This window comes from Marmota flaviventris, chromosome 17, assembly GCF_047511675.1.
Source record: "Marmota flaviventris isolate mMarFla1 chromosome 17, mMarFla1.hap1, whole genome shotgun sequence".
In the NCBI taxonomy this organism is placed as follows: domain Eukaryota; kingdom Metazoa; phylum Chordata; class Mammalia; order Rodentia; family Sciuridae; genus Marmota; species Marmota flaviventris.
This window is the reverse complement of record NC_092514.1, coordinates 73,285,769-73,313,589: the sequence shown is the minus strand read 5'-3', so window position 1 is coordinate 73,313,589 and position 27,821 is coordinate 73,285,769. Positions and strand designations below refer to the sequence as shown.

The 27,821-nt window shown below is 57.1% G+C and overlaps 1 protein-coding gene across 5 annotated transcripts; it reads left to right on the top strand.

Moving 5' to 3' along the window:
* Positions 1-1,608: 1,608 nt before the first annotated feature.
* Rhbdf2 (rhomboid 5 homolog 2) lies at positions 1,609-27,702 on the top strand. 5 transcript variants are annotated; one of them, XM_071603571.1, is made up of 20 exons: positions 1,609-1,685; positions 12,513-12,681; positions 16,114-16,241; positions 19,133-19,289; positions 20,209-20,333; positions 20,827-21,022; positions 21,102-21,305; positions 22,109-22,237; positions 22,593-22,711; positions 22,829-23,023; positions 24,142-24,253; positions 24,485-24,559; positions 24,736-24,897; positions 25,231-25,340; positions 25,474-25,537; positions 25,626-25,720; positions 25,888-25,963; positions 26,078-26,178; positions 26,358-26,511; positions 27,187-27,702. In XM_071603571.1, the coding sequence occupies exons 4-20, from the start codon at positions 19,146-19,148 to the stop codon at positions 27,604-27,606; spliced, it is 2,481 nt and encodes an 826-aa protein (XP_071459672.1). In that variant the 5' UTR covers positions 1,609-1,685; positions 12,513-12,681; positions 16,114-16,241; positions 19,133-19,145; the 3' UTR covers positions 27,607-27,702. The 5 variants fall into 5 exon arrangements, with proteins under 5 accessions (XP_071459672.1, XP_027811584.1, XP_071459674.1 ...); XM_071603573.1 differs by having other exon boundaries at positions 1,629-1,696; XM_071603572.1 differs by lacking the exon at positions 1,609-1,685 and adding an exon at positions 1,796-2,052.
* Positions 27,703-27,821: the final 119 nt, after the last annotated feature.

Sequence of the window (27,821 nt, the reverse complement as noted above, 5' to 3'; positions counted from 1 at the left end):
GCTTCAGGATCCAAGGGGCAGACAAGGTATCAGAGTGCAGCGTCTCTGGGCCCAGTGCACCTAAAGATAAGGGTGTGTGGCAAAGGACTTTGGTTCACCATGGAGGGGAGGTTGACTCTTCCAGGGAGAAGACTAACAATAATAATAATAGCAGCTGATAGTTATGAGCCCATGCCACATGCCCCTCCAGAGGCTTCTTACAAAAGCCAACCGGGAGCTGGGCAGGATGGCAGAGGCCTGTAATCTCAGGTCCTTGGATGCTGAGGCAGGATCTCAGACTTGAGGCGAGCCTGGACAACTTGGTGATACCCTGGCTCAAAATAAAAAATGAAAAAGCGTTGGCGATACAGCTCAGTGATAGAGCACTCCTGGCTTCAATCCCCAGCACTTAGGGTTAGGATGGGATGGGGTGAGGTGGAGTCGAGTGGCATAGGGCCATGAGTAAGAAGAAGAAGAAAAAAAGCCTAAAGATAGAGCCTATTAGTACCATCACCACCACATTACAGAGGAGAGAGGAGGAAGCCTAGGGAGGTGGAGGGATTTGTCCAAGGCCACACAGGTGGTAATTGGTAGGGCTGGAATTTGACCCCCCACTGCCTGATGATACTCCCTAAGCCCACACGGTTTTATGGGTGCTTCTTAGGGCATTAACACATCAACCACGTGAGAAAGCTGGGCCGGTATTATTACTTGGAAAATTAAGAACAGGCCAGAGAGAGTAGGGTTTGGGCTGAGGCCACTCACTGCGGGGAAGGTGGACTCTGCAGCACAGCCTCCAGCCTCAGCACCAGCCTGTAGCTGTAGGTTGCCTGAGGTCAAGAAGGTTCTGTGTCCTGGGGCCACAGGCAAAGTGTTTTTTGTTTTTTTTTTTCCCCCACTGTGGTGGTGCTGGGGATCCAACCCAGCGCCTTGTGTATGCAAGGCAAGCGCTCTACCAACTGAGCTACATCCCCAGCCCTCAAAGTGGGTTTTGATTTTACTCGGTCTGCCCTATGGAACATGGCTAGGAAGCCCCCAGTGACTCCATACTCATCATTGGGCTCCTCCCAGTAGCAAACCCTCCGCACGTTGTCATCAGGCTGCCTGCTGCAGTCCTAGTGCCAAGAGAGAGAGAATGCGAGCAAGACCCAGCCTCAGCCGAGGAAGGAGCCCGAGGGGGACCCCCGCTGCCCTAGAGCAGAGCAACGGTGGCCCGGGGATCAGAGAGGGAGCTGCAGGATTTGGAGGAGCTGTTCCAAATGTGTTTCAAGGTGCAGGCGGACAGAGGCTCCTGAACCCAAAAGTCGAGGGAACAGGCTCACTTGCCCCGAGGACGAGGGCGCTGGAGGGAGAGGAAGGAAGATGGCATGGCTGTTCTTGAGGAGGGGGCTTGAGTGATGATGGCAGTTCAGACCTAAGTTACGCGCTTGGTCCGGGGAGAGGCGAGGATGGCGCAGTGAAGAGAAGCCCTCCAGGGAGAGCTAGGCTCTGGCCGGGTTGGGCAGAGCTGTAAGACCTGGGAGCCGGAGGGGGCGGGCGCTGCGCGTGAGGCCCCGCCCCTCCGGAGCCCCGCCCCGCAGCCCGGCCCCGCCCCCGGCCGCAGGTAGGGAAGAGGCGGAGCGCCGACGCCCCGCCCCGAAGGGCCACCGCCCAGCCGCTCGCCGGCTCGGATCGGAGCTGCGTCCCGGGACGTGGGGCCGCGGGAGGTGAGCGCGGGGTGAGTGGCGAGGCGGGACGCAGGCGCCCGAGGGGTGGCGGGGTCGGGCCGGATCCGCCTTGGGCGGCGGTGCGCGGCCGCGCGGCGGGGTGTCTGTCCTGCAGGGCGCCGGAGGCCACGTGGGCCTCCCGGAGGCTGGGGCTGCACTCGGAGGAGGAGCCGGCGGGGCCGCTAGACCCTGGGCTCCGGACGCCTAAGGACGGGGTCCCCCTCACCGGGTGTGGGGCACGTCGATTGGTCAGAAGTTTAAGTGCCCCGGGAGGAAGGGGACTGCCCGCGACGGGACCGCGCAGCCCCGCTTACGACCCAGAAGTGCCTGCGATTCAGACTCTCCTCTCCTCTCCCCTGTTTCGCGGGTGAGCATCGATCCCGAGGCCCGGGGTCCATGTTTGTGCTTAGGACCCGCGCTTAGGTGGAAACAGGTGGGGAACGGGCCGGGCTCCCACGGCCAGGCTGGATCTGGACTGAGGGGCTTGGGAAGGTAGGCCCTCGGCTTGCCTTTTACTTGTTGAGCCCCATCTGATGTTTCTGCCGGGCATTGGGTTAGAGGTTAGGGAGGAAATCCAGGTCTCAATCCCTGCCCAACTCTATGAAGAACTAAAGGAGAAAGCTCTCCCGTTGGGGCTATGAGAGAAGGAGGCGGTGAGGTGTGTCTGAGGAATTGGCCCCCACGTGTGGAGTGGCTGCTGTTTCCCAAATGGCTAGATAGGACCCCTGTGTGTGTGACATTTGCTAGTAACATAACGAACCCAGCGTCCTTGTTAAATTTTTGAGCCTCCCTGTGGGTGGGGAGTGGGAGTGAAGCTTGTTTTAGAGCAATTACTTCTCAGCTGAAGGGGGCACTTTGCCTTCCAGGGGATATTTGGCAGTGTCTGGAGATACTCTGGTTGTCACACACTCTGGAGGGGAGTGAGTGACATTATCCCTGGCATGCAGTGGGTAAGGGCTAGGGATTCTGCTAAACATCCTAGGATGCATAGGAAGGACAGCCCCATAACAAAGACTTGTCCCGCCCAAGGAGTCAGCCCTGTGCTGAGGCTGGGAAACTCAGCCGTAGCACCTGGTCCATCCAGATACTATGGATTTCTTCTCCCTACCTCAATTTCCCCAGTGGTTAGGGAAGGAACTTGGGCTTAGTGTAAATGAGAAGTAAGGGGCAGGAGGGCATTTATTCCTCTAAGAAGTGTCCTGCTTTGGTGCCAGAGTCTGCCTTTTCCCTGCTCATCAGGGGACCCACAGGGAACAGTTCTGGGTGTTGTGGAGGAGGGCTGAAAACAGGGGCCCTCTCAGAGCCTGGGCCTGGAGTGCTTCACCCCAGGGCAGCCTCCCACATAGGGTGAGCCAGGGCAGCTCTTGAGCTCAAATGTCTCTGGGGATGGAGGAGGGGCAGAGTGAGCTCTGTTCCCATAGATCTTCCCAAAACTACATAATGGTTGCGATGCGAGGTGACCTGCTGGAATTTTCTCTTTGAACACGCACCTAACTCCTCCAGCGATTCACATCAGGAGAGTAACGTTCAAGGAATGACAGGGCTCCTAATTTTTGTTGCCTCCCCAGAGTTCCCTCCTGCAGTAGCCAGGTACAGTGGTGCACACCAGGAATCCCAGCTACTCAGGAGGCTGAGACAGGAGAATCATGAATTCGAGAACTACCTGAGTCACTTAGCAAGACTCTGTCTCAAGAAAATAAAAATTCGGGGCTGGGGATGTGGCTCAAGCGGTATCGCACTTGCCTGACATGCGTGCGGCCCGGGTTCGATCCTCAGCACCACATACAAACAAAGATGTTGTGTCCACCGAAAACTAAAAAATAAACATTAAAAAAAAAAGAAAGAAAATGAAAATTCCCCTGTGGTGGGAACCCTAGGTTGGATGAGGGGCCAGGCAGACTCAGCTGCTGGTGGAGGAGGCACCCTGCCCACAGCATCGACTGAGCAGTGGTGAGAGATGGAGGACATCAGAACTATGGCCCACCCGGCCCCAACTCCAATCTGTTGAGTTGGACTCATGATGTATTCCCAGCTTCCTGGGAAAGAGGAGGAGTGAAACAGGATCAGATGAGGCAGCCATATCCCTGTGCAGGAGCTCAGGCCAGCCCACAATCCTTCCCTTTTCCTAACTGTTCCCATTGCCCCCATCCTGCCAACTTCTGCACCAGCCGACTTGCCTGGGGACCCTGGTGGAACAAGAGAGTGGAGGTTTCTGGTTGGTTTTGGTCTCCTTACTGTAAGAGACTGGACTCCCACTTTTTCAGATGAACAGAAAGCAGTGAGAGCGGCCCCCACTGCATGTGCCTCTGAGCACCCAGACCTGTACAAAGTCGTTGACCCCAGGCCTTCCCCCAGAGCCTGGGGAATAGACCACCCAGGAACTGCCACCTGGCTAGCTCATTCCTGAGCCACTGCTGCACCTGGTGTCTGTCTGTCTCTCAAAGACACACACACCCTCTCTTTCTCGAGCCCAGAAAGGAGACTTTTGTTCCTGTAAGAGGAGGAATAAGTCACACTACGAAGGCATGGATGGCCCTGGGGTCCCAGTTCTGCTCTGAGCTCTGTGATAGTGTTTTTCCTGTGGCCTCTGCCAGGATTCTGTCGTACTTGTATCAACTCTGCCCCAGACAGATACCAGATGAGAGCAGGAAGAGGTCAGGGCATTGGTTCCAGCAACTGCACGAGCCACCTGGGCTTCCCTTTGGGCCTGCCCTTCCCGACCCCTGTGTGGTGTAGGTATGTGCTTGTCTCCCCCTGCCCATCCCCTAGGGTCTCTGTGCCACACACTCTGGAGCAGGCGAGGTGTTGCCCCACTGCCCCAGGGGATTTCCAGAGTGAGCTCATGCCCTCCGCTGTGTCGGAAGTGACTCCCGGTTTCCTTTCCTATCCAGTCTGGCCAGGCTGGGGGAGGAGGGGCGGGACATCAGTGCCTGCTGAGCACAGCTGACCTTGAGTAGCTCCGGCTGGTAAGGGGACACTGCCAGGCCGGGACAGGTGTCCTCACAGGAGGAGCTGTTGCCTGCCCCACCGCTGGGAAGAGCAAGAACAGGGGCTTCCCCGACAGCCCCTCAAGTCACCCTGGCCTGGCTGGGAGTAGGGGGGTAGAGAAGGCTCAGTTTTCCTTCTCACCTCCTGGGAGGTTCAGGGAGCCACCTTCAGTAGGTTTACCCAGAGTCCCATACATAAGTGTTCTGTGGTTCAGAAGTCTCTGGGTGGCAGTTTCAGCCACGGTGCTGCCCTGGGCCCTCTAGGAGTGGTCTGAGCCAGGTTAGTAGTGCAGAAGGCCCCCACAGAGCCGCTGGCCTGGGGTGAGGGGCAAACGTGGTGATCAGTCATGGAGTGGGTGATGACAAGCCTGGGGGCCCAAGAAGGAAGGTCTGGGGACTTCCAGGCTCAGTGGTCTACTAGAGTGTGCTCGGGAGGGTGGGAGTCACTTGACCAGTCGGCCTGGGTTTCTCTCCCTGTGCAGTGGGACCCACGGAGAGCCTTCAGCCAGCGTGTGGCCATGTGGGGATGGTCTTGGCCTCTATTGCATGGCAGCCAAACACGGCAGACCTAGCATGGCAAAGGCCAGCACTCACCCAGAGTGGCCATACCGTTAGCGTTCTGTAGAAATAGCTGGGTCTGGGGCAGGGGGCTTTGGTGCCTTTGAGGGCATGGGAAATGAGGGATGGGTTTCCATCTGGGCCTGACCTGCCATCCCCTTGCCCCCTCCAGAGGTCTTCCTATCTGCCAGTCTGTGTGCCCCTGATGGCCTGGGGGGTCACAGAGGCGATGCCCTCAGCTGGGCTCCCCCTGGCGGAGGCTCCTGGGCAGGAGTGGGGTACACTGCCAGGCCTCTGCCTCCCAAAGGTGGTGCGTACCTGTACCCGAAGCATCACACAGGTGATGCAGGGCGGGCTTCTTGCCCCTGGTCCCTAGCAAGGGGTACCTTTTTCTCCCTTGGTGGGCCTCCCTGAGTCCTTGCCTCTGTGTGGCAACCAGGAGGCCTGGAAGAGAAGGGTGGGGAACTCAGCCCCAGCCCCTGGGACCTTATCAGTCAGGGAGCATAATGAGGGCTCAGCCTCAATTAAATGATAATGTTTGTAAAGGCCCTTTGATAACTGAGAAGTGCTGCCCAAGCTCAGATGTTGTCACTTTTGCCTGGAGGGCTGCAGGGGCTCCTGAGCCAACAGCCTTTGCACCCACACTACTCTGCACTGCCCTCAGGTGTGTCCTTGTGTCCCTTGGCCTCCCCAGGTGCAGGCGCCACAGGATGTGGGGGTCAATACAGGACCCTCGCTAGGCTGCAGCCTGCCACTCCCTGACTGTAGGACTTTGACCAGCTGACTGCGCCCCTCTGAGCCTCAGCTTCCCCATCTGTCAGGTAGAGTCCTTTACCTCTGAGGCCCTGACTCAGAGTCAGAGGCCGTGTCAACAGTGGTGGCAGAGCCCAGCAGGAAGGACAGAAGCCAGCAGTTGGCCACCGATTGTGTGCCAGGTACTGTACACTCAGGTCTGTCACCTTTGCTGGCTCCCTCCACAGTGGGGCAGGCTCAGCAGTGGATATGTGCCCAACATCTCCCTACAGTGAGGTTGCCAGGCCGGGTTTGAGTCCTGTCTCTGGACCCAGGTCCCCCTCATTCCTCAACAAGAGAACCCTACATTGCCCCACAGTAGTGTGTGTGTGGGGTGATGGGCAGGTGTTTCTAGAAGCCCACCTGGTGTGGGCACAGCCTAGTGCATCCAGGTGCCCCCAAGCCCTGATAGCCACTGGGGCTGGGGCCAGCTTCTTCCAGGGAAGTGGGGCGCCCGGGGGCAGGGTTCTGGGTAATCAGGTTTATTAGCTCCTTAATGACTGTTTACAAGCCGAAAAGTGTCTGCCTGGCATATTCCCTCTCTGCCGAGGGGCTCCACATGGACAGGAGTATAACTGGGCCTCCAGAGTGAGGCTGCCCGGCGTCCTGTCCTGTCCAGGGGAGGGGCCTGGGGAGCCTGCAGCTCCTTGGAGTTCTGGGTGCTCACACCCAGCCAGCAGGGTCAGTTTCTGGTTGAGCGATACTTGGCAGGGTGCTTTACCTCTCTGTAAGACAGGGTGAGACTTTGTCCCTCAGCTAAGCATGCTCCTGGGGTGAGCTGTGGTTAATGGTGATAAAGCCACCCAGATCTCAGACCACTGGCAGGCTACTTAGCATCATATGCATAAAAAACAGGCTCAGAGTCCTTAAGTGGCTTAAAATCACACAGTGGTTAGGGCTGGGCCCTATCTCCTCAGCCACTGTCAAGAGCCAGACCCAGGAGGAGGCAGGTGGAAGCTGGGTGGACTCTGAATTTGTAAGTACATGACAGAGCCCAGCTGTGTGGGGGGTGACGAGGACCTGTGCTGCTTCTGAGGATCCGTGGAAACCTAACTCCCATGGCCCCTGTTCCAAGAGAAGCAAACCTTCAAGGCTGTAGCAAAACACAGCTCATGCCAACCTGTGTGGCACCCAGTAGGCTCTGTGCCTGGAGCTCTTCCATGTCCTGGTGTCTGGGCCCCCAAGGAGGGGCAGCAGAACTGAGGCCTCCCCAGAGGAGGCCAGGCTGCGGGGTGAGCACCCCAGGCCACACACTCAGTCGCTTTCCATTGCCCTCCAAAACTTCAGTCAACCCCCCAGACTCTGGAACTGCTGCTGTTTGCCTGGTGTATGGAAGGGCACTGTCACAGATTCTGTCCAGGGCATCTACATTCCTGCTCAGCTGCCATCTACTTGGCCCACCTCCACCAGCAACATCTAGAGTCCAGAGATTTCCAGAAGGACCTCTGGGGGTGCCAAGTGGGGAGGCCTGGCCACATTCCTACTTCCTCTGGCACCTGCCCCAGATATCACCAGCAACTGCTATAGTTTTGGGCTTTGAGGATGCAAGGCTCAGGCACCCCCAGCTCAGCCCACTTCCTGGATGGGGACTCAGTGGAGGAGGAAGGCATCTCCGTCTCTACCAGACCTGCTGGTGAGTGGTCCTGAGAAGGGCCAGGTGGATGGAACCGAGAGCATCGGGCTGTCTGATGAGGACAGGGCTTTCTCCCAGCCCCTGCACTGCACACACAGGCTCACCCCTCACACCCTGCACTGGTGGCTCCCTGGAGCCTAGCACCCACTTCCCGGGTGTGTGGTGTGGTAGGCAGCGAGGCCCAGGCCAATCTAACTGGATCAAGGGGAGCCCAGGCCCTGTGTCTGGTGTGGAAGAGCCCAGAGAAGCCCGCAGCTCGCCAGCCCCTGCACCTGCCCCTCCAGTTCTTCTGAACTGCGTTGAGGTCAAGTCCTGGAAGAGGGAAGGAAGAAGGAACCCGGGGCTTTCTGGGGAAGCTTTGTGTAGGCTCTCTGGAGGGTGTCAACCCACAGGCCGTTTCAGGTTCTTTCGGTGGGTGGCTGCGGGGTGAAGCTCCCCTACCCGCGGCTTGCGCTGAGTTTGTGTCTGGGCTGCCAGCCCCCCGGCTTTCCCTCCCGCGCCCCTGCCCCCGCCCCCGCCCTTCACAGCCTCCCTCCACGGCCTGTGTGCCTGTGTGCCACTCTGCCTCTTTGCATCTCTGTGGCCAAGTCCTGGCCCCAGACCCCGGGCCAGTCTTTTTACTCTCCTGCCCTTTACTCCATTCTGCTGTTGCTGGGACCAGGAGGCCAGCCTGGGGGAGACACCACTATGCAGGGTCAGCTGGGGGACAAGTGCAAGGAGACAGGGGTGACAGTTCTCACATGAGCTGTCCCTTGGCCTTTGCAGGGGAGGGGCTCGACAACTCCCTGAGGTCAGCAGAACCTGGGGCTTTGCTGGGGGTTGCACAGCCGTGGTGGCCCAGCTTCCTCTTTGCAGCTTTCTAAAAATGCCCCAGTTCCCAGTAGGGCCATGGGAGGGGAGGTGGGGTTTTGGTTTCTGTGGTCAGGGAAGCCGGGGAGACCAGAGCATCCTCAGCCCCAGCCCTGGGGGCATCCTGTGATTCAGCCTCTGCCGCCCCCTCCCTCCGAGCCTCCTGATCTTTGGGACCCAGTGGACTCACCCATGGCTCCAGAGCTGGAAGTGGCTTCTGGGCCAGGTTGTGGTTTCTTCACTTCCTTTGTTCAGGTGACTCGTGCCCCATCCCCACAGGAGGGCCCCTGTGCTTCCTGGTCGTGTCCAGTGGAGGGGTCAGAGCAGCTCACTCCTTGTCTAAGTGCCTCCCCCTCCCTTCTGTCCCCATTCCTGGCCATACAAGGTTCAGCCCTTGCATCAGGCTGGTGTCTGTCTAACTGGGGCTGCGGCTGCTACTCCCTGCCCTGGCTGAGGAAGGAGCTGGGCTCCTAGCCCACTCACTTCTGTGCAAGTTGGGGGCAAGTGGTCTTGGGCAGGCCTTCTGCTGCATGGTGGAGAGGCCCTGGGTGGTGCAGGAAACAGAGTGCAGAGCCCAGGGTGTGGGGAATCCATCCACCACCAGGGGAAACACATGAGCCTCCAAAACCTGCCAGTGTTGGGGGTGTAGGTGGCCAGCAGGTGGAGAAAGGGAGGGGGACTCTTGGATACAAGTGACACTGTACCCGGGGTGAGCTGGGAGGGGACAGGGGGCCAGCACTCATGGAGTTGGGACTCATGCCACCTGTGCAACAGGAAGCAGGTCCCTCTAGCCCCCTGACTGGGCGGGCCACCAAGTAGTGTTTTCTGGGGCCTTCCTGGGGATGGCCTAGCTGACATTGGCCAGGGCTTGGTTGGGAGTGCCCAGCCCCACCCTTGTGGGGAAACCGGATTCTCCGGGCGGCAGTGGCAGAGGTTTCTGAGTCTGCATTTCTGTGTGTGCCTGATCCCTGCTGCTGCTGGCTGGGCGGTGCTATCTGGAAGGCTCCCTGGAGAGCCGTGCTACCCCTGGCCACAGAGGCCTCCACCTGTGGGGACCCCAGGGGTCTGAACGCCACACTTCACTTTTCCTCTGGATCTGGCCCACCTGCCCCTGCTCTCCCCACACCGGCCACCATCCTGAGGGAAGAGGAAATTGAGTCTGACCAACCCTCAGCCCTGGTCTCTCTACCCAGGCCACTTGGTGTCTCGGAAGCTCAGGCTAAAGGCCCTTCCCAGAAACCAGGCCAAGATCCAGCTTGGGCAGGTGGCCATGGCTAGTGCTTTCAGACCCCCCAGCCAGAGGCCAGCTGTGAGGCTGACCCGGGGGTCTTGGAGAGAGCAGCGGATGCAACTGCAGGCAGGAGGAAGCCTGGTCCCAGGATGTCACAATTTCCTCTGCAGTGAGCAAGCACTTTTGGGGGCGGGAGATAAGTGGCAGGCGCGTCGGCTCCAGGGCTCTTGTGCCTGGCCTCTGCTGTCTGCCCTGTAAGTGAGTCACGCAGGAGCCCAGAGTGGGTCTGACAAGGCCCACCCCTGCCCCGGGCATCTGCCTTCCCTCCCAGGTCCCTGAGGAAGGAGCTGGGCTCCTAGCCCACTCACTTCTGTGCAAGTTGGGGGCAAGTGGTCTTGGGCAGGCCTTCTGCTGCATGGTGGAGAGGCCCTGGGTGGTGCAGGAAACAGAGTATGGGCTTCCTGCAGGCAGTCAAGCTGCCCATGACCTTGTCCGTCCAACCCCCCCCCCCACACACACACACACACACACAGTTAACAGAAGGAGGCACAGGATGGAGCTGCTTATGGACCATCACCCAGGACCTTGTGCTGCCCTGTGCTGGTGTGAAAGGAGGGTGTCACCATGCCCTTCACCCACCTGCCCCTCCTGGGCACAGATTGCTTCTCTTTGGTGCCCCCAGGATTATCCTGGAGCTGGTCCAGGCTCCCCCTGTCCACAATCTTAGGTTATGTCTGCCCTTCCCACCAGGAGGTCAGCACATAGGCCAGTAGCACAGAGGGTGTCGTGGGTGGGGGGTCCCAGCTGGCTGATCAGTTCCTCAGAGCCAAAAGGAGGGCCTGCAGTCAGCCATGGAGCAGGAGGTGGGGTCCACTGCAGACCTCCATTCAGACCCTGCAGTGAGCAGAGGGGCAGGGGCTTGTGGATGTCACTCAGAGGAGCTCTCTAGAGGTGGCTGCTTCCTGAGCTGGCTGCAAGATGGGGAGATGGTTTCTGAACAGGGCCTGTGTGGACTGACCACCCACAGCCATGCAAGCTCCCACCAGACCCCCATCTCCATTGATGGTGGCCAGCTGGGTGCAGGGCGCTATGCTGCCCAGACTTGGGTGGGGAATACTGACACCTGGGCAGGTCTGTGGGATGCTGTGAGAGGGGGGTGACAGGGCAGGCTTCCTGGAGGAGGTGGCTTTCCTTAAGGGAGCAGTGTGAGATGGCCAGGCCGACAGGTGGGTCCTGGTGTGTCCAGTACAGGGCCTCAGGTGAGTGGAAGCTGGTGCCTGGGGAGCCGCAGGGGGCCAGCATCTGTCTGGTGGCTGTGGGCAGGCCTGAACTCTGACTCTGGGAGGGGTGATCAGCTCCAGGTTCCAGAAGGCTCCTGCCTGCCTGGAGACGGCAGCTGAGCTGGACTCTGGTGGCCTTCTCCCATCTCCACCATCCTCTGTCTGCCCCCCTCCCTTGGTGCCAGTTTCCCCGGGCAGTGTCCGCCCGATGCCCGCTCTTTGCACCCCGGTCCCACAGGATGCCAAGCAGGATCTTTCCTAGCGGAGGCCCCAGGTGAGACTGTTGCCTTGGAGCTGTCCCCAAGCAGCTTCCTCCTGTGGCTGCCCAGCCTCCTCAGCGGCCAGGCCCAGCCCCTTGGGTCATCTGCCTCTGCTCTCAGATGGGTGTGAGGTCAAGACTTCTGCTGAGCAGAGGCTAGTGGCCGTGCCTTAGAGAAGTGGAGACGCACTGGACCTCCAGCTCTGCTCAGGTGCCCAGGAGGACACCCTCCTCGCCGGTGACTGGGGGCTCTGGCGACCAAGGGCTGACACCATATGCAAAGCACAAAGAGACGGTGCCAATAGACTCGGAGGGGTGTGGCTCTACCCTAGCACAGTCACTCCTCGGACTCTGCTGGGCCGTCCCAGGCCAATGCTTTGAAAAACACCAGAATGCTTTGGCTCCTTCAGAGGGGTCTTGCAGCCCCAAGTGTACCCCAACTATAGGGAAGAAGGGTCCCTGTCCCTTAAGGAGACCTCCGTCCTGGAGCCCAATGTCTTGAGTTCCAGCTGCACCCTTTCCTGGCTGTGTGAGATTGGGCAAGTTAGTGAACCTCTCTGAACCTCCATTCCCTAACTACAAAATGGAAGCAGTGATAATGTGTATCTCAAAGGGTGTTTTAAGAACAAAGAGGAACAATGCCGGTAAAGGGCTGAGCAAGGCCTGGCACATGTGGGACCTAATCCTGCCCAGCTGCCATGGCACTTTGCAGCATCTGCCACCCTAAGCAGGGCCTGCCCATGCCATGGAACAACATGGCATAAGCCCTGTGCAGGACTTCCTAGAAGCCACAGGAATGCCACCATGCTGTTCCCTTTAAAATGGTTAATTTTATTTTATGTGGATTTTATCTCAATTATTAATAAAAACAACACAACACCTCCCTGTGGTTTCTGTGCTGCCTTGAATATCTGGCTGACTCTAATGGAAGAGAACGCCTAATCAGGAGGCAGCCACCACTCCCTGGACTTGAGTTAAATGTTTCTCTTAATACTGAAACAATAAACAGGGACCGTCTGACTGCAGCGTCGGGTTCCAGCCAGCGCCCTCTGTAGGTGGTAGGAGGTACACTCGCTGAGCCCCAGCTCAGCCCCCAGGGCCCTTCCTGCACATCTCCGTCCATCCTTCTCTGGGGAGCAGGTGGGATCAGCCCCATTTTATGAGTGGGGAGACTGAGGTCAGGAAGATGAAGGACCCTGAGGATGGCGTGACCCTCGAACCTCCTGCCTTTCTTTCAGGCCGAGAGTACAGAGAAAGCTGCCCTGCTTCACCTGGGCCGTCTGTCCACCTGTCCACAGAGCTGAGGCTTCACCCCTGTGCATCTGTACGGCGAGGAGCGGGCAGGAACATGCTCTAGGAACCTTCCAGTGAGCTGCAGAAAGCTGAGGGCCCAGCCCAGATCTGAAGGTAGAAGCCGGGTGGTCAGGTGGGCCGGGCCAGGTGGTGGCCGCCTTGCTCATTCGGTTGTTTTTTAACAAATACGTTCTGTGGGGCCTGCAGGCTTCTGGCAGTACAGGTGGAAAGGGCAGGAGGCCATAGTGGACTGGGGTCAGTTCACAGAGCTGTGGACACTCACAGGGGCAGAGGGGGAGGGGCTGCGGGTGGTCAAGGGGATGCTGGGAAGCCAGCCAGGGCCCCTCTCAGCATGTGGTAGCCAAGGGGGCAGAACTGTCGGTCAGCTTACGAGGAGCACCAGCACCCTTTGTGGTGCACCTGCCCGAGGTGGCGTCACCGTGGCTTTGCTGAGGTATAGTTCATGTAGCATCCAATTCGCCACCTCAGGCAGGCCATTCGGTGGCCTTGGGTGCAATCAGAGTTGTGTGACCATCACCACAGTCTGAGTAGGACAAGAACTAAGTATGTTAGTGGTTATTCCCACCTGATCAGTGAGGCCAACCCACCATCCACATAGCCTGCTTCTGAAGGTTTCCATTCAAACAGCAGCGTGAAGAATCCTGATGATAGCTGTCATTATCTGTTTTACAAACTCAAGACAATGCACTTAAGCCAGTATTTCTAATCAACTCTCAACCCTCCTACTGAGGCTCGCTCTTTAAAATGGTTGATTTTATGATATGTGGAATTCACCTCAATAAATTATTAATGAAAACATCAAAACACAAACATCAATAAAAATAGGACTCGCCCATTTCACTTCTGAGTCCCTGAAGTCACTCAAGTTATTCCACTTGCATCATGTTATATTCTTTTAACACAACAGAAGATTGCACCAATCTCAGTCATGTTTCAAATAGCACCATCAATTCATCTCTCACTAACAATAACAGTAGCATTTGTATTGATTATGTTTGGAGGCTGAGGAGCCCTGAATCAAACTCAGCTATGAAAAACCCTAGCCTGCGTGCCGATTGCCCCTGTTTTAGTTAGGTTGTCACTGCTGTGACTGTATGACCCAACAAGAACAACTGTAGAGGAGGAAGAGTTTATTTGGGGGCTCATGGTTTCAGAGGTCTCAGTCCATAGACAGCAGACCCATCTCAGTCCATAGACCCATTCTTCAGGGTTCGAGGCAGAACATCATGGCAGAAGAGCGTGACAGAGGGAAGCGGCTCACATGATGATCAGGAAGCCCCAAGACGGTACATATCAGATACAAAATGTATACCTCAATGTAACTTCAACTAAAAAAACCCCTACCACACTGTCATATCTAACATATGAAATAAAACCCCACTGTTAATTTCTTTCTTGTTTTCTTTTTTTAAAGAGAGAGTGAGAGGGGCGGGGGGGGGAGAGAGAGAGAGAGAATTTTTAATATTTTATTTTTTTAGTTATCGGCGGACACAACATCTTTGTTGGTATGTGGTGCTGAGGATCGAACCCGGGCCGCACGCATGCCAGGCGAGCGCGCTACTGCTTGAGCCACATCCCCAGCCCCGTTAATTTCTTTTTAAAAACAATTTATTCCCAGTGTTAATTTTAACAGTACTTATGACACTTTTGTCCCTAGGAGGTCTTCCCCCAACTAACTAGATTTGTCCCCAAGTGAATGATTATCAGAGAATGAGTTATAAACAACAGCATTATTACTCCAACATCCATAGCCATTATAGCAGGATTAAGCTTGTATTTCTCTATGTGACTTGTTTACTCAATATCACTAATACTATTCCCAACATCCAACAACACAAAGATGAAATGACAATTTGAAAAAACAAAACTAGCTCCTCTTTTACCAATCCTAATAACTTTATCATCCACTCTTTCCCTACTATTAACACTGACACTATCAACTTTAAACTAGGAATTTGGGTTAAATAGACCATAACCTTCAAAGCCCTAAGCAAATAACACCAATATTTAATTCCTTACACTCTCTCCTGCATCAATTGAATGCAAATCAACCACTTCAATTAAGCTAAAGCCTTACAAATAATTTATATCCTAGATTGATGGGATTTAAACCCACAAAAATTTAGTTAATACCACCAGGTATTCATGCAAGGTGACACACACCTGTAATCCCAGCAGCTCAGGAGGCTGAGGCATGAGGATTATGAGTTCAAAGCCAGCCTCAGTAATTTAGCTAGTCCCTGAAGAACTTAGCAAGACCCTGTCTCTAAATAAAATATTTTTTAAAAAGGGCTGGGATGCAGCTTAGTAGTTGAGCACCCCTGGGTGTAAAAAAAAAAAAAAAAAAAAGTTATCAGCTAAATTCCCTAATCAACTGGCTTCAATCTACTTCTCCCTCCATGTAGGGAAAAAAGGCAGGAGAAGGCCTAGCAGGGTTGAAGCGGCTACTTTGAATTTGCAATTCAGTCTGATAATTCATCTCAGGACTTGGTAGAAAGAGGGTTCCACCTCTGTCTTTAGATTTTGTGGGGGAACCAGTGATTGAGCTTGTGTACTGGATCACTGAGCCACATCCCCCACCCTGTTTTGTATTTTATTTAGAGACAGGGTCTCACCGAGTTGCTTAGCACCTCACTTTTGCTGAGGCTGGCTTTGAACTCATGATTCTCCTGCCTCAGCCTCCTGAGCTGCTGGGATTACAGGCGTGGGCTGCTGTGCCCAGCTTTGTCTTCAGATTTACAGTCTAATGCTTGCTCAGCCATCTTACCACCTCCTTCCATCCACCAACTGCTGATCATTCTCAACAAATCACAAAGACATGGGGACATTATATCTCCTGTTCCCTGCCTGAGCCCACATTCAAGCTGAGTGAGGCCGATAGTCGATCCATAATGTCATTATTACTGCCATACACTGGTGATAATTCTCCTTATAGTTACAGCAACCATATGTGGAGGATTTGGAAACTGTCTACTCCCTCTAATAATTGGAGCCCTTGGTATGGAACTCCCTCAAATAAATAACATAAGCTTTGGCCTAATACCTCCATCATTTCTACGATGACTTTCCTCATTTGTAATTGAGGCAGGAGCTGACTAGTTTATCCTCTGTTGGCTGGAAACCTAACACCAGCTGGAGCTTCCGTAGACCTAACTACTTTTTCACTGCATTTAACAGGTGTGTCTGTTCTGGGAGCCATTAATCTCACTATGATTAACGTAGAGCCCCTGCTCTATCTCAGGGTCAGGCACCAGGGTTGTCTCATCAGTGCCTCGTGACAGCAATGTCATTACGGCTCTCACTTCTGGGCTCGCAGCGAGTATGACCACACTCCTCGCCTGCCGAAGCCTCAGCACAACTGTCTTAGACCCAGCTGGAGGTGGAGATCCAATCCTCTATCAACATTTTTTTTCCCGGTTCATTACACACCCAGAAGTATATATTCTTATTTTACCTGGATTTGGCATTATTTCACACACTGTTACTTATTTAATTTTTTTTTTTTTTTTAATATTTATTTTTTAGTTTTCGGCGGACACAACATCTTTGTTTGTATGTGGTGCTGAGGATCGAACCCGGGCCGCACGCATGCCAGGCGAGCGCGCTACCGCTTGAGCCACATCTCCAGCCCCACACTGTTACTTATTATTCAGGTAAAAAAAGAACCCTTTCGGGACTGGGGATGGGGCTCAAGTGGTAGCGTGCTCACCTAGCATGCGTGAGGCACTGGGTTCGATTCTAAGCACCACATAAAAATAAAATAAAGATTGTGTCCACCTAAAACTAAAAAATAATTTTTTTTTTTTTTTTTTTAAAGAACGCTTTGGTTATACAGGAATAGTATGAGCTTTGATATCCATCGGTTGCTTAGGGCTTATGGTCTGAGCCCACCACATCTTGACGCAGGAATAGATGTTGATAGTCAAGCCCATTTCACATCAGCAGCTGTGAGTACTGCAATTCCAATACAAGTCTTCAGCTGCCTGGCCACTCTATGTGGAGGGAACCTCAAATGATCCCCTGCGATACTGTGAGCTGAGCCCTAGGATTTATTTTTCTATTTACCTTTGGAGGTCTAACAGGAACCGTCTTAGCCAACTCATCATTGGACGTGTTTTTACGTGTCACTTCTTATGTAGCCCACCACCCTCATCCCCAGATCCAGCCATAAGCAGGCCCTAGTCTACTTCTGTCTATAGAGACCCTGTTTTTTTGCCTTTGCATGGATGGGGTCCCACAGCAGGTGGATGACATCAAGGTCATAGGCTGCTTCGGAACTTCAGGCCTTCCTGTGGCTGAGTTATATTCAGGATCAGGGATGGCACGATCTGCCCCAGCTTGCTTATCCATCTGTCCATCGACGGGTATTTGAGTGGCTGCCACCTTTGGGCTCTGTGGACAGCCCAGCTGGAGCATCCCCGCCTCCCTGGTGTGGTGGGGACATGGGGCCACAGTGCTTGTCATGCACTCTCCTGTGGATCTATGAGTGCTTCTCTGAAGGAGGACCTGTAGTCTCCCTGGGGTACGGGTGAGGACTTGGGTGACAAGTGGCTCCGGTGACTCTCCCCAGCAGCAAGTGTAAGGCAGCAAGGACCTTGGGGTGGCAGGGTCAGGAAAGGCAGAGAATGGGGGGAGCTGAGCCAGTGAGAAGCTCGGGCTGGCAGTGAGAACAGGAAACCCTGGACGGTGAGGAGTGGCGTGGCTTCAGCAGGTGCTAGTGTTGAGGCAGGAGGGACACAGGGATGGGGCCACCCTTGGCTGCTGTGTTGCCCTGCTGCGCCCCCACTTTGACCCACAGATGCCCCTGGCTGATGGGCTCCCATGTGAGCCTCTCCAGGCTGTGAATGTAGTCAGCACCCACATCAGAGGGTGGGTGTGGGGCCCCCCAGAGGGGGAGGAAACACTAAGCCCACCCCAAGCATCTTGGGAGTAGAGGAGAGAAAACAGCTGGAAGTTTAGCTGGAGAAAGACCCAAGACAGAGCAGAAGCTGCAAGGAAGGGAAGAAACCAGCCCAGGGTGTGAAGTCTGGTGGGTCCCCTGCAGTCGGGGTTGGTGGCACAAGCAGAGAAGGGTCCCAGGACGGGGCGAGTTGCTACTTCCGTGTCGGGGGCAGAGCATCAGTAAGGTCCACTGAAATTCGAGGTGCACTTGCCATTGTCCAGCTGCCCGCTTCTAGAACTTTGCCTTGCGGTGCTTGAGCAAGCGCATGGCAGAGGGCAGGGTGTTCGTGACAACAGACACAAAACACCCTAAGTGACCGCCCACTGGGATGTAAGTCAACCATAGTACGTTCCACTCCATGGGCTCGTGGCTGTCGTCAAAGCAGGTCAGGTGGGTCCACTGTATGAACTGATGGGGACAGACGTCCACGCTAGGGATCAGGAGGTGTGAGGTTTCCAACTCCGTGCTGCTTCCAGCAGAGGGAGGAGGCCTGGAAAACGGGGCTTCAGAGTTCTGCGTCTTATTTCTTAGCAAGCAAGTATCACTTTTATTAAAATATCTCACCATTGTGAAAAGAAAAAAATCCAAACAGGTGGTAGTTTCAGTTATCTTTTTTTTTTTTTTTTAAGAGACAGGGTTTCCCTATGTCACCCAGGCTGGCCTCAAACTGCTGGGCTCAAGTGATCCTCCTGCCTCGGCCTCCAGGTAGCTGGGATTGGAGGCATGAACCACTACTTTGGCTTTCAGTTCTCTTTGGAAAAGGAGCTGGACAGCCCTGGGGGACAGGGTGCCCAGCATGGTGGGTTTCTCTTCCCTCTGGGGTCTATGCTAACCACCACTTCCTGCAGTGCCTCGCAGGGACCCTTCCTCCCAGAAGCACCTGTGCCCTCCACATCCCCCCACTTGCCACCGCAGTCTCCTGCCCAGCACAGCTGTGGGCACCCTATTGGTGGCTCAGTGCACCAGATGGTCCTGGAGCCTTCTCTGTGTCCTCCCCTGAGCCCTGTCCCAGAGACAAAGGCAGAGCCCTCTGGCCAGGAAGCTGCCCCGTGGCCCCCTGGCCTGCCCGGACCAGGCTGCCAAGGTCACTGCAGCTTGCAATGCTTTCTTTTTTTTTTAAAGAGGGAGGGAGGGAGGGAGAGAGAGAGAGAGAGAATTTTTAATATTTATTTTTTAGTTTTCGGCAGACACAACATCTTTGTTTGTATGTGGTGCTGAGGATCGAACCCGGGCCGCACGCGTGCCAGGCGAGCGCGCTACCGCTTGAGCCACATCCCCAGCCCCTGCAATGCTTTCTTGTCATGCTCCTTTCCTGGTTTGGTTTTGCTGAAAGCTGAGAGACCAGAAATAGAATGAGGTAGAAAGTTGGGGACCTCCTGACCCCCACCCAGGTAGAATGCAAATGAAGGTCAGAAATAGACCTTCTCACCACACCACACCCAGCCTAGGTGCAGTCTGGCTGGGGTCCAGGCTTGGGTACAGCTAACGTGGGGCAGGTTGGTTCTGGACCTGGGCTGCCTCCCTGATGCCAGGGTCCTAATACCTCTGGGGTTCTGCTGCCTGTGTCCACGTGCCCACACCCTCTCTCTGTCTCTGTTCTAGCCACCTGCCCACCATGGCCTCCGCTGACAAGAATGGAGGGGATCTCTCCTCTGCGTCTGGTAGCCGCCTGCAGAGCCGGAAGCCACCCAACCTGTCCATTACCATCCCACCGCCTGAGGCCCAGGCCCCCAGCGAGCAGGACAGCATGCTGCCTGAGGTGAGGGGACGACCTGGGGTTCGCTGCCCTGCCCTGGGCAACAGGTGTGCCTATATGACACCTTTTGGACTGTTGCACGAGGACCCCTCCTTCCTGAGCCACAGACTCCCCCAGCCTTGCCCTCCTTCCTGGATCATAAAATATCTAAAACGTCTAGGAAGCGGGGCCCTGAGATCGGCAGTGCCATCTCCTGAGGGCACTGGGGAACGGGGAGCCTTGTTGGCAAGCCGGCACACTGAGTACTCCCGCCCAGGCTCTCAGTGCCTCTTCTGAGGGCGGTGAAGGGCTGAGCGAGCCCGGTCCTGCGGCTCCGGCAGCCCACCTCTGCAGCCCTGGATCCTGCGGAGGGTGGACATGGATCAACACTGCATGTGGACTCTTGCCACATAAAGAGCTCATTGAGCGATGGCCCCAAACAGCGTGGGCTCCCACACAGCCTGGAACATAAAGGGGAGCTATGTTAACTCTGCCTGCTCACCCCAAGAGCTCTGTAGAACACATGAAAGGGGGAAAGACCATCCTGGGTATGGGAAGGCTCTGGACCGGGAGTGCATGCTCTGGTTCCCTGGAAAACATTAGAAAATGATGATTTTTAAATCTGGAATGAAAGGTTGGGGCTGTGGTAGAGTTCTTGCCTAGTATGTGTGAAGCCCTGGGTGCTTGATCCCCAGCACTGCAAGAAAAGAAAAGAAAAAAAAAAAAAAGTTAAATCTGGAATGAAGCGTTGGAGTTGTGGTAGAGCCCTTGTCCAGCATGCATGAGATCCCGGTTCAGTCGAGAGTGCTGCAAAAGATAAATAAGTAAATGAATAAACTCAGCACAAAAGCAGCCAGGCTGTGGAGGGGGCTGGGCTTGCACAGAAGCCAGCCTGTAGTTGAGGCCACACATGTCACCACCTGTCCTCCCTTCCATCCCACAGAGGCCCAAGAACCCAGCCTACTTGAAGAGCGTCAGCCTTCAGGAGCCCCGGGGACGATGGCAGGACAGCACGGAGAAGCGCCCTGGCTTCCGCCGCCAGGCCTCCCTGTCCCAGAGCATCCGCAAGTGAGCACCCCTGCCCCCCGTGGCCACCTCAGCCAGCTGTAGGTTCTGGGCACCCGAGTTGGCTGGGCCTGGCTCTTGCGGCCCCTCTCCAGAAGGAGTGGGCAGGCTCCCTGCAGAGGTGGGACGTGAGAATCTAATGTCATGGTCTAGATGGCAAAGCTGAGAGCCAGAGATATGTGCCTCAGAAAAAGTCACCTAGGCTGAGATGATTCCAGGAGCTGGGGGGACCTCTGCCCTGTTCCTCATGTCCCAGCCTTTGCTCCACCCCTGGGGGCAGATTTCAGCCAGGGGCTCAGGGAGGGCTGACCCCCCTCCCGTGAAGCACAAGGATACAAGTCTGCAGTAGCCTCCCGTCAGGCCCACGGGTGCACACATGCTGTCGGCCCCTCCCCGTCACCTCCCTGTACCAACGTGCACTGTCACCCTCACCTCTGCACACACGCTCCCGCGCTCGACGTGTGTGTGCACCAACCACGCCCTGCTGCTCCTGCAGGGGCACAGCCCAGTGGTTCGGGGTCAGTGGCGACTGGGAGGGCAAGCGGCAGCACTGGCAGCGCCGCAGCCTGCACCACTGCAGCGTGCGCTACGGCCGGCTCAAGGCCTCATGCCAGAGGGACCTGGAGCTCCCCAGCCAGGAGGTGCCGTCCTTCCAGGGCACCGAGTCACCAAAGCCCTGCAAGATGCCCAAGGTGAGCTGATGGCCGAGGGGCAGCTGGACGACTTTCCCTGGTAGCTGGGTCAGCTCTGCTCACCTTCCATCCCTTCCAGATTGTGGACCCGCTGGCCCGGGGCCGGGCCTTCCGCCACCCAGATGAGGTGGACCGGCCCCACGCGCCCCACCCACCACTGACCCCGGGAGTCCTGTCCCTCACCTCCTTCACCAGCGTGCGCTCTGGCCACTCCCACCTGCCCCGCCGCAAGAGGGTGTCTGTGGCCCACATGGGCTTCCAGGCTGCTGCGGCCCTCCTCAAGGTGAGGCCTCCTGCACGCTACGTCTCTCCAGTGTCCCTCTCCCCACCCAGAGATGTCTAGAGCTCACCAGGTGTGTGTCTCCTCTGCAAGGGCGGTGGGTGTACTGGGCCTCTTGGGCGGAGGAGGACCCCGAAGCCCAGAGCAAGCTGGGTCCTTCAGGCCCCACTTCCATGCGAGCCCCTCTCTGCTCCCCTAGATTTGGGAGGGGGATTCTGTGCCCGCTTGTAGAGTGAGGTAGGAGAAAGTGTACGCACCACCCACCCGCCTGTGTTGACTGAGCCCCTGAGATGTGCTGGGCATTGGGGGGTGCCGGGAGAGGGAGATGTCACCATCAGGTGGTAGACTCAGGAAGGGATGGTGTGAAGAAAGGCCTTGGGCTGGTCCCAGAACAGTAGAACATCAGGGAAGGGAGGGAGGGAGCAGCCTTCTCAGCCAGAGAGTGGCCTTGCCAAGGCCCGGAGGCAGGAGGGAGACCACGGGTACTTTGGGGCGCAGCAGTCTGATGCAGGAGTGAGGGTATAGAATGGTTGCTTTGAGTAGTAGGGTGCTGAGGGCAGGATTGCCAGAGAGGAGCTAAGTCCGCCCCGGGGAGAGAGTGGTGTGTTCAGGGCTGGAGGCGGCTGGTGCCCGGTCCTGCCTTCCACTCTCGGAGCCACTTTGGCCTGTGCACTATCAGATGCTTTGGGCAAGACCCCCCTCCCAAGGGGCTGTGCCCAAGAGTATAACTTGGCAATCCCTTGGGGGCTGAAGATCCAGGTTACTGGGCTCTGGTCCTGATGCCCAGGCCTCTGCTACATGCCCAGGGGCGCTCCGTGCTGGATGCCACTGGACAGCGGTGCCGTGTGATCAAACGCAGCTTTGCCTACCCCAGCTTCATGGAGGAAGACGCAGTCGATGGGGCAGACACCTTCGACTCCTCCTTTTTTAGTAAGGCAAGCATGGGGTCCGGGCCCTCAGGGACAGGGGGTGGGACAGCCTGGGAGCTGGGAGAAGTGACCTTGGCCTTGACATGTCCTGCCTGGAGCCCCTGAAAGAGTCAGAGGCCCCTTGGGCCATTGGTGTAATGGAGCGGGCCCTGCATGGAGCTTGCTGTTGGGCCAAGCAGGGATCTGGGGTGGTGACGGGCCCACTGGGAAAGTCCCTGTTAGGACTGTCAGGCATGTGGCTTCCTCTGCCATCCTGAAGAGCCTGTCTGTCCAGCCTTGTTCTGCCCTTGAATTGGCAGGTGGGGGGATGGTAGTAGGGACAGTAACTACTTACACTGTCTTTTTGTGTCGCCCACCTCAGGAAGAAATGAGCTCCATGCCTGATGATGTGTTTGAGTCTCCCCCACTCTCTGCCAGCTACTTCCGAGGAATCCCACAGTCGGCCTCCCCCGTCACCCCCGATGGGGTGCAGATCCCTCTGTGAGTCCCTCCCCCATCCAGCTTGGGGCACTACCGTGCCCTGCCCTGGCCCCTTGGAAGCCCCTAGTGGGGAATGGGGGTGAGGGGATTCAGGCTGAGAGCCACCATCCTCACCAGGAAAGAGTGTGGCCGAGCCCCAGTCCCGGCCACCAGGCGCGGTAAGCGCATCGCCTCCACAGTGAAGCACTTTGCCTTTGACCGGAAGAAGCGGCACTACGGCCTGGGCGTGGTGGGCACCTGGCTCAACCGCAGCTATCGCCGCAGTATCAGCAGCACCGTGCAGCGGCAGCTGGAGAGCTTCGACAGCCACCGGTGAGACCCCACCTGCAGCGAGAGTGGGGTGTGGGCAACGGGCAAGGGGAGAGGGATGGAGGTTCCCCTTCCCCAAGCACATCCCTATTCATTCAGCAAGTGCTTTGTGGCATCCTGGGGCCGGGAGTGTGACCAGCGTGGAGATGCACTGTGCTCAGGGAGCATGCATGCAGCCAGGGAGGCCCTCGGCGCTTGCTGCCTCTTCTCCATCTCCTGCTTCCTGGGCCTGCATCCTTAGCCCAGCTCCAGATGGCTGTCCATCAACAAGTGTTCATTGAGGCCCCAGAACAGAACCCCCAAGAGGAGGGTGCAGGGAGGGAAGGATGGGTCGGGGAACTGTTGGAAGCTGGAGCCGAGCTAAGCATGGTGGTGCATACCTTTAATCCCAGCAGCTTGAAGGCCAAGGCAGGAGGATTGCAAGTTCAAAGCCAGCCTCAGCAACTTAGCAAAGCCCTAAGCAACTTAGTGAGACCCTGTCTCAAAATAAAACCAAAAAGGGCTGGAGTGTGGCTTGGTGATGGAGGACCCCTGGGGTCAATCTAGGGGGCTAGAAGCAACTGGAGCTGAAAGTGAGGCGGCCAGAGGAGGCCAGGCACAGAGATCCTGAGGGAAGCCAGAGTCTGGGGAAGGCGATTCTCTTAGTGTGTGATTGACAATGTGACCTGATAGACATTGGGCTCCAAGTTACAAAAACCAAGCCATGACAGGTATGTGAGTGTCCTGGAGAAAGACAGAGTCGAGGTGGACAGCTGGTGGGGAGGAGTGCTGTCAGCACGAAGACAGTAAAGACAAATGGGAAGATCCTCCCAGGTAGCATAAAGGTCATGTGCAAAGGCCCTGGGAGTGCTGAGACCAGGGCGTGTTCCTGGAGCTGTAAGAGGGGTGTAGAAAGGAGAGGTGGGCCTGCAGGACAGGGCGTCATAGTCAGCAGTGGGCTGATTTGGCTGTCATCCCAAAGGCGGTGGGACGCCATCAAAAGTTTTAAGGTGGAAATGCATCTTACAAGCTGCTTTGGGAAGGGTGAATAGGTGAACTGGTGAATCAAGTGGAGAGCCCAGTGGTGGCCCTGCCCAGGGCAGAGTGTGGGCTGGCTGGGTTGACCTGGCCTCTGCCTACAGGCCCTACTTCACCTACTGGCTCACCTTCGTCCACATCATCATCACGCTGCTGGTGATCTGCACCTACGGCATTGCTCCCGTGGGCTTTGCCCAACACGTCACCACCCAGCTGGTGAGTCGGGCTCCTCCCTGGGGTCCCAGCTTTCCTGAGGCTTCAGCGCAGCGGGCACCAAATCTGTCCTTCCAGAAGATCCCGGCCCAGGCAGGAAGTGCTCAGGCTCACCAGAGCTTGGCCCCTTCCCAGAGGCTGGACCCTGGGGACACTGTCCCACTCCTCACCCTTCCTGCCAGCCCCGGGCTCTTGCTCTTCTGACGACCCCCTCACCCTGCGCTTCTACGACAGGTGCTGAGGAACAAGGGTGTGTACGAGAGCGTGAAATACATCCAGCAGGAGAACTTCTGGGTCGGGCCCAGCTCGGTGAGAGTCCAGCCTGGGGTGGGGCCATCTGAGTAGGAAGCCCTATGTCCTGCCAGCCCCAGGTGCTCACCCACCTCGTGGCCCCCTCATCAGGGGAGACTCTGAATGGAGTGGCGGTGCAGTGACAGGCCCCTCCTCTGGGGCCCATGTCACCAGCCGCCCTTCTCCACCTGCAGATTGACCTGATTCACCTGGGAGCCAAGTTCTCGCCCTGCATCCGGAAGGACCGGCAGATCGAGCAGCTGGTGCTGCGGGAGCGAGACCTGGAGCGGGACTCGGGCTGCTGTGTCCAGAACGACCATTCGGGCTGCATCCAGACCCAGAGGAAGGACTGCTCGGTGGGGCAGCCCTCTGACCCCTGCCAGCCCCACTGTGGTTCTGAACCACTCTGCTCACCCTGGCCTGGGGCAGGGGCCCTTTAAGGGCAGTGACCGCATTCCCTCCTTCCTGTCCTCCACCCTCACCAGTCCTGTACCCCGCAAGCACTCTGCCAGCACAGAGGCACCCCAGCCTGAGAGGCGAAGCCAGATCTCAGGAGGGCTGGCAAGGGGTGGGGTCTGGGAGGTGTGCCTGAGCCCTGGGGAAATGGAAAAGCCCCTGTTTTGGAAGGTTCCCCGGGCACACGAATGAGGTGACCTTTGCAGCATCATGACCAGAGCTCCACCCTCCAGGAGACTTTGGCCACTTTTGTCAAGTGGCAGGATGATACTGGGCCCCCTATGGACAAGTCTGATCTGGGCCAGAAACGGACGTCAGGAGCCGTATGCCACCAGGACCCCAGGTACAGCCTGGAACCACCCACGGGTCCAGAGTGGCCCACAGCTAGGCTGTCTGAGCTTCCTGCTGGGACGCTGGTTAGTGGACCTGGCTGGTTCCCAGCCCCTCATCCTGCCCAATCTGGCCTCTGCTTCCAGGACCTGTGAGGAGCCAGCCTCCAGTGGTGCCCACATCTGGCCCGATGACATCACCTTGTGGCCAGTGAGCATCGCTGGGCAGCAGGGGGTCTGGGAAGGGCTGGGGTAGGCGCCCGTCGCTCAGCCCGCACCCTGTTGGTCCTGCTTTGCAGATCTGCACTGAGCAGGCCAGGAGCAATCACACGGGCTTCCTGCACATAGACTGCCAGATCAAGGGCCGCCCCTGCTGCATCGGCACCAAGGGCAGGTGAGCTGCCTGCCTGGAGCTGCTCTGGGGCCACCCACGTGCAAGCAGGAGGAAGGGGAGATGCTCGAGGGCTGAGTCCTCACTCCCTGCCTGCTGTGGCCAGCGCTGGGGTTCTGCAGGAACCCCAGATATCCTGATATCTTGCTCTTTTCTTCCTGTCCCCGCAGCTGTGAGATCACCACTCGCGAGTACTGTGAGTTCATGCACGGCTATTTTCACGAAGAGGCAACACTCTGTTCCCAGGTGGAGTGAGGCCTTGCAGGGAGGCCCTGGACTGGGAACAAGGGCTGGGCTCACATGCTCTTTCCTGCACGGGGGCCTCAGACTCAGCCTGACCCCCATGCGCCCCCATCCCAGGTGCACTGCTTGGACAAGGTGTGTGGGCTGCTGCCCTTCCTCAACCCTGAGGTCCCAGATCAGTTCTACAGGCTCTGGCTGTCTCTGTTCCTACACGCTGGGTAAGAGGTTCCTGCCCGCTCCCCACCACGACCTCTGTGAGGGCCGCCCGCCTGCCCCCCAGGGAAAGGGCTCGGGAGCCAGGGCACAGCCAGCCAGCCTGTCGGAGCCGCTGCTCCTGATGCGCACGGCAGCTGTGGCCGACGTGGAATGCTGATGCCTGGTGTGTCCCCGCCCCCAGGGTGGTGCACTGCCTTGTGTCTGTGATCTTCCAAATGACCATCCTGAGGGACCTGGAGAAGCTGGCTGGCTGGCACCGCATCTCCATCATCTTCATCCTCAGCGGCATCACGGGCAACCTCGCCAGCGCCATCTTCCTCCCGTACCGGGCAGAGGTGGGGACTCGGAGGACAAGGACAGGGAGGGTGGGATAAGATCCCTTTCTAGAGCCCAAAACTTGTGACATGTGGCAGCCAGCCCTGCTGCTCTGTGCCCCACCCACCTGGGATCTGCTGGAGGACACAGGGTTCCTCCTGTGCCAGGTTCAACAGCAGATGGACAGCTAAGCTGGGGGCTTATTGGCAGTCTTTTAATCCAGGAGAGGGAACTGTGATACCCTTGAGTCACCAGGTACCCCAGCCCCTCCCTGCTCAGCTGTCGCCTCCAGAAAGGCCTTCCTGAGCCGCCATCCTCCACCCGCTCCCTCTTCTCTGATTCATTTCCCCTCTACCTTGACCCTGCTGGCTGGTGTTCTAAGGACCCCCAGACCGAGCCGTTGGAGATCTCCACGGTGGCTGCTCTTGGCCTGCAGACCTGGCAGCCTCATGATCTCTCAGGCCTGACTGTTCACTCTTCCATCACCTCCCCATTGCCTGTCCCTCCCCACTGTGTGCAGGCTTGTCGAGCTCACTGCACAGGTCCACACCTGGCAGGAACACAGTAGGCGCCCAGTGTTTGCTAAAAGGTGAAAGTGGTCCATCAGCTCCAGCCGTGTCCCTGCCTGGGAGGTGGGTCCCAGGGCTGCGCTCCCTGCCTGGCACCGGGGTGAGCCGTCCTGCTCCCTGCCCCAGGTGGGCCCGGCTGGGTCACAGTTCGGCCTCCTCGCCTGCCTCTTCGTGGAGCTCTTCCAGAGCTGGCAGCTGCTGGAGCGGCCCTGGAAGGCCTTCCTCAACCTGTCGGCCATCGTGCTCTTCCTGTTCATCTGCGGCCTCCTGCCCTGGATCGACAACATCGCCCACATCTTCGGCTTCCTCAGCGGCATGCTGCTGGCCTTTGCCTTCCTGCCCTACATCACCTTCGGCACCAGCGACAAGTACCGCAAGCGGGCGCTCATCCTGGTCTCGCTGCTGGTCTTCGCCGGCCTCTTCGCCTCCCTGGTGCTCTGGCTCTACATCTACCCCATCAACTGGCCCTGGATCGAGCACCTCACCTGCTTCCCCTTCACCAGCCGCTTCTGTGAGAAGTACGAGCTGGACCAGGTGCTGCACTGACCCCAGCCCAGCCGGGTGCACCTGCCACCCTCTGGGCACTGACAACAAGGGGCTATGCCCGCGGAGCATTGGGGTCACAAGGGGCTGGGCCCCTGCCTGCGGAGCATTGGGGTCACTGGGCCCGGGGCCCACTCCACCTGTCAAGGTGACTCTGTGACATTCGGCAAAGGTGAGCTCCCCGGGAGGGAGACCCTCATTTCTCAGGCCTGTGTTCT